The 3,702-nt window shown below is 32.0% G+C and overlaps 1 protein-coding gene across 1 annotated transcript; it reads right to left on the reverse strand.

The window, feature by feature from the left end:
- Positions 1-1,816: 1,816 nt before the first annotated feature.
- LOC132730911 (inactive polypeptide N-acetylgalactosaminyltransferase-like protein 5) lies at positions 1,817-3,454 on the reverse strand. The gene has a single exon (XM_060716994.1). It carries the CDS (start codon positions 3,452-3,454, stop codon positions 1,817-1,819), a length of 1,638 nt encoding a protein of 545 aa, XP_060572977.1.
- Positions 3,455-3,702: the final 248 nt, after the last annotated feature.

Here is a 3,702-nt window from a genome sequence, read left to right on the forward strand (position 1 = left end):
AAAAATATTTAGAATATTTTAGTTCGTCTGTAATGCCATCATACGTAAATTTTAAAAGAATATTTAAATCTATATGTTATATTATTACTTGAAATACACCACTTATCGGATAAGTTAGTTCAACTGTTGTGTTACCAGTTTAAATACGAAGCATGCCGTACTGTTGCACAAACATGCGATATTCTTTATCATTTCACACACAAAATTGTAAAGAATTATTGTAATCTTTATTTTTGCTTTTACTTAAAAAAAACGTGTTTTGTATGGAGGACGTTTGTTGCTAAAATTTCAGACATGTAAAGAGGATCTTTTTTAAAAATTACCATTGAAATTGAGAACTTGTATGTCTACCATATGTTTATTGTATCCTAGCATAGCACATAATATGTCTCTTAATCTTATCTTTTAATTGAAGGTTCCCGCCTTTGTAAAACAAGTTTACATATACTATTAGATACAACTTAAATTCCATGGAAATTAACAACATAATTATAAGCTCGTATCTTCTATTGCGGACAATACATAAGCAAGTTTTCATACTTTTATATATCTATCTGTGCCTGTAATATACAAATGTTCTACTCGTATACAGAAAATAGAGTTTAAGAAAACGTGTTTCCAAGTGTGAAACTACAAGAGCACGTTAACATAATGCAAAGTAAAATCGTTTAACTTTGTGAATCTACTTTTGTCATATTAAACATGTAATTATGTAAACGTACTCTTATAGTTCTACTTGTCCTGAACCATGTTTTCTGAAACTCTGTTTTCTGTAATCGGGTTTTACATTACATTTAATATTTTAGGTACAGAAAGTGTGCAAATTTAATCATGTATCATATGCAATAGACGATACGAACTTGTATTTTTTTGTCGTTTTCCATCTTGTCAGTTGTTAATATATACATGTAGATTTGTTATTTAAGAGCGGGTGCCTTCAATTTAAAGATTGGATTAAGAGGCATATTATTTTGATTTATTCACATGCAAATAGCCTTTTAAATACATTTACCATGATTTAAATAAAAACAACACATAAATAGTGCGTTTCAATGGCACATGTTTGTTGTAATTCAGCAAAGTCTTGTCCTGCAATATTTCATAAAGTATATATATAAAACACCGTTTTTTTTATTTTCTATTATTGCCAATTGATAGAGTGCTCGGGTTATAAGTCATACCGACACTGTAAGTGTTATATGTCAACTTTCCAGCTTGACTTGTGGAAGATCTAAAAACTATTCAGTATATTTTTAAGGTACAAGTGGACATCTGAGTAGACCCATTGATGTTCCGTAAAGTACGCCCCCATAGCAGTTAACAAGTTCATTACCGTTAAGCCAGTGAACGGTAGTGGAACATTAGACCGATTGACTGGAATATCTGAAAGCCAGCTGGATGATTTTTTTTTGCTGAAGAGATATAATTGAAGAATCTGAGATTTATATTTTTGAAATATAGCAGGTGTCATTTTTCTATATATCTTTTCTTGCATATTACTTCACAGAATTCATTGCGCCGATTCCATTATATTTAAAAATGTTACGAGGTTAATATTTTCCATCATGTACTCATACTATTTGGAAGGACTTTTATTTATTTTTGGGCTAATATTTGCTAATATAGATATTCATGTTTTTTTTTCTCAAACAATTTAATATTAACTTATCAATGTATGAATATATATGTATTTACATCCCTATAGTTATGTAATCATTGCAAATTGTTTCTCACAGAATAAAAGATCCTAATGTTTTTTAGGCTCATAACATACAATGTAATAATCGTAAATGTCATAAATGGCACACTTAGAATTTCAAGGAAACCAACTCCATTTTTGTAAAGGAGAATCATTACACGTCTTCAAGAATACTTGTCCATAATTGTTCACTGTCAAACAGCCAATACTTGTATTACTAATAATAAAACCATTGATTTCATCAAATTTCCATTTCAATTCCGGAACGAGTAGGTTTTGAGCTTGTGTGGGAAATGATAGTTTCTTTTTCCGTCCATCAAGTTTTATCCAATGGCTGCTAATACGTATATTCATATTGTCGGTGAGTACACAAAACTGGCTCACGTGATCGCCACAATGGGACGTTATAAGCTCGAAAATACCTTCAATACTTGTAATTTCTAGACACTTGTCTGTAGCTTTATTGAAAATGTTGCCGCTTTTACGCACATTTCTCGGGATAAACGGATTCGAAATTTTTCGTAGTTGGTCAATATAATGTTCGTATGGCTTGCACTTATTTAATATCTTTATTTTAAATCTATCTGAAAGGTCACCAGGATCAATTTGTTTAGAATAGTTGCCTCTATGTAAGGCTTCTAATGCTAATTTTTTGCTTTCACCATCCATCCAAACAAGAATAAATCTGAGCTTATTTTTCGTTTTATAATCAAAATCGGGGTACATGTTTTGCCAGGGAATATCTCTGTACAAGTGTCCTATTTTAGAGCAAGGTATCATTTCAACATGTCCTCCACAAAGCCATACTTTTACAGATACCTCTATGTGTTCAAAGCCCCAGACTTCCATACCGGTATCAAAGCCTCCAAGTTTGTAGAAAAACTCTTTTCTCATGGCAGTCATCATACCAGGAATAGTGCCATACTCAATTGGTTCCACACTTCCATTTCTTGTGTCCCGAAATGCCCAAGAATATGTCAACCATTCTTCAATTATTGTGATAGGGTCAAACGCACAAAACAGTTTATACTGATCATCTAATATAAATTCAAAGATTTCACGACCAATTTCCCCAACATGAGAAGTCAGTAATACATTGGGTTGTTGGACAAGTCTATGAATGATTGGTTCTAGCCATCCCGGTGTAACTTCTATATGTCCATCAAGAACAATAAAGAAATCAGATTTAGTTTGCTCGATTCCCTTTGTTCTAGCTATCATCAAACCTAATGGACGTTCGTGTACAATAAGTTTAAGTTTTTGCACATTTGAAGCGTGTATATTAACAGCAAGTTTCAATTCTTCATCCACAGATCCATCGTCAACTAGGATGATTTCGTGTATGAGATTTTCAGGAGACGTTTCGAGCACGCTATAAATTGTTCTTAGCAAGCACGACATTGGTTCGTCCCTAAATGTGATCACAATGCTTATTGAAGGCAAGTTTTCGGGATATTTTATTTTCTTGCATGCATCAGGCCGTCTGTCTGGAAGAATACGCTTTATTCCAATAATGTCACTCATTAAAACATTTACACCACTTTTGAACGCATTTTCCCTGAGTTTGAAATAATTATTTTCATCAGGAATAAAAACTATTTCACTTTTAGCACCAGGTCCCGTATAATTTGGAAATTGTACAATTTCTTTCTTACTATTAGTACAAATACGTGCTGCTCCCGAAGTAAATATCTTGGGATAGCTAATAGAGTTCGTGTTCTTGAAGTTTTTATACACGTTATATAATATCCACATTACACCTATATGAGCGACAAAAGTAAACACTAAAGCAACTTTAAAAATAAATTTATAATGGAAATATAATTTCATTATGTTAAAACGTATTGTGATCGCTTTTGTATAATATTGACATGTCAATCACAGTATTTAACACTCCTTTCTAATAATAACAGAAGGAATGTGCATATGTTGTGTTTAATCTCAAGTATTGATGCATACATAATTAAATAAAACTGTTGCTTTTGTCTTGCTATTTTACCTAG

Source organism: Ruditapes philippinarum, unplaced genomic scaffold (assembly GCF_026571515.1).
Source record: "Ruditapes philippinarum isolate M1 unplaced genomic scaffold, ASM2657151v2 ctg6938_1_1_1_1, whole genome shotgun sequence".
Taxonomy (NCBI): Eukaryota; Metazoa; Mollusca; class Bivalvia; order Venerida; family Veneridae; genus Ruditapes; species Ruditapes philippinarum.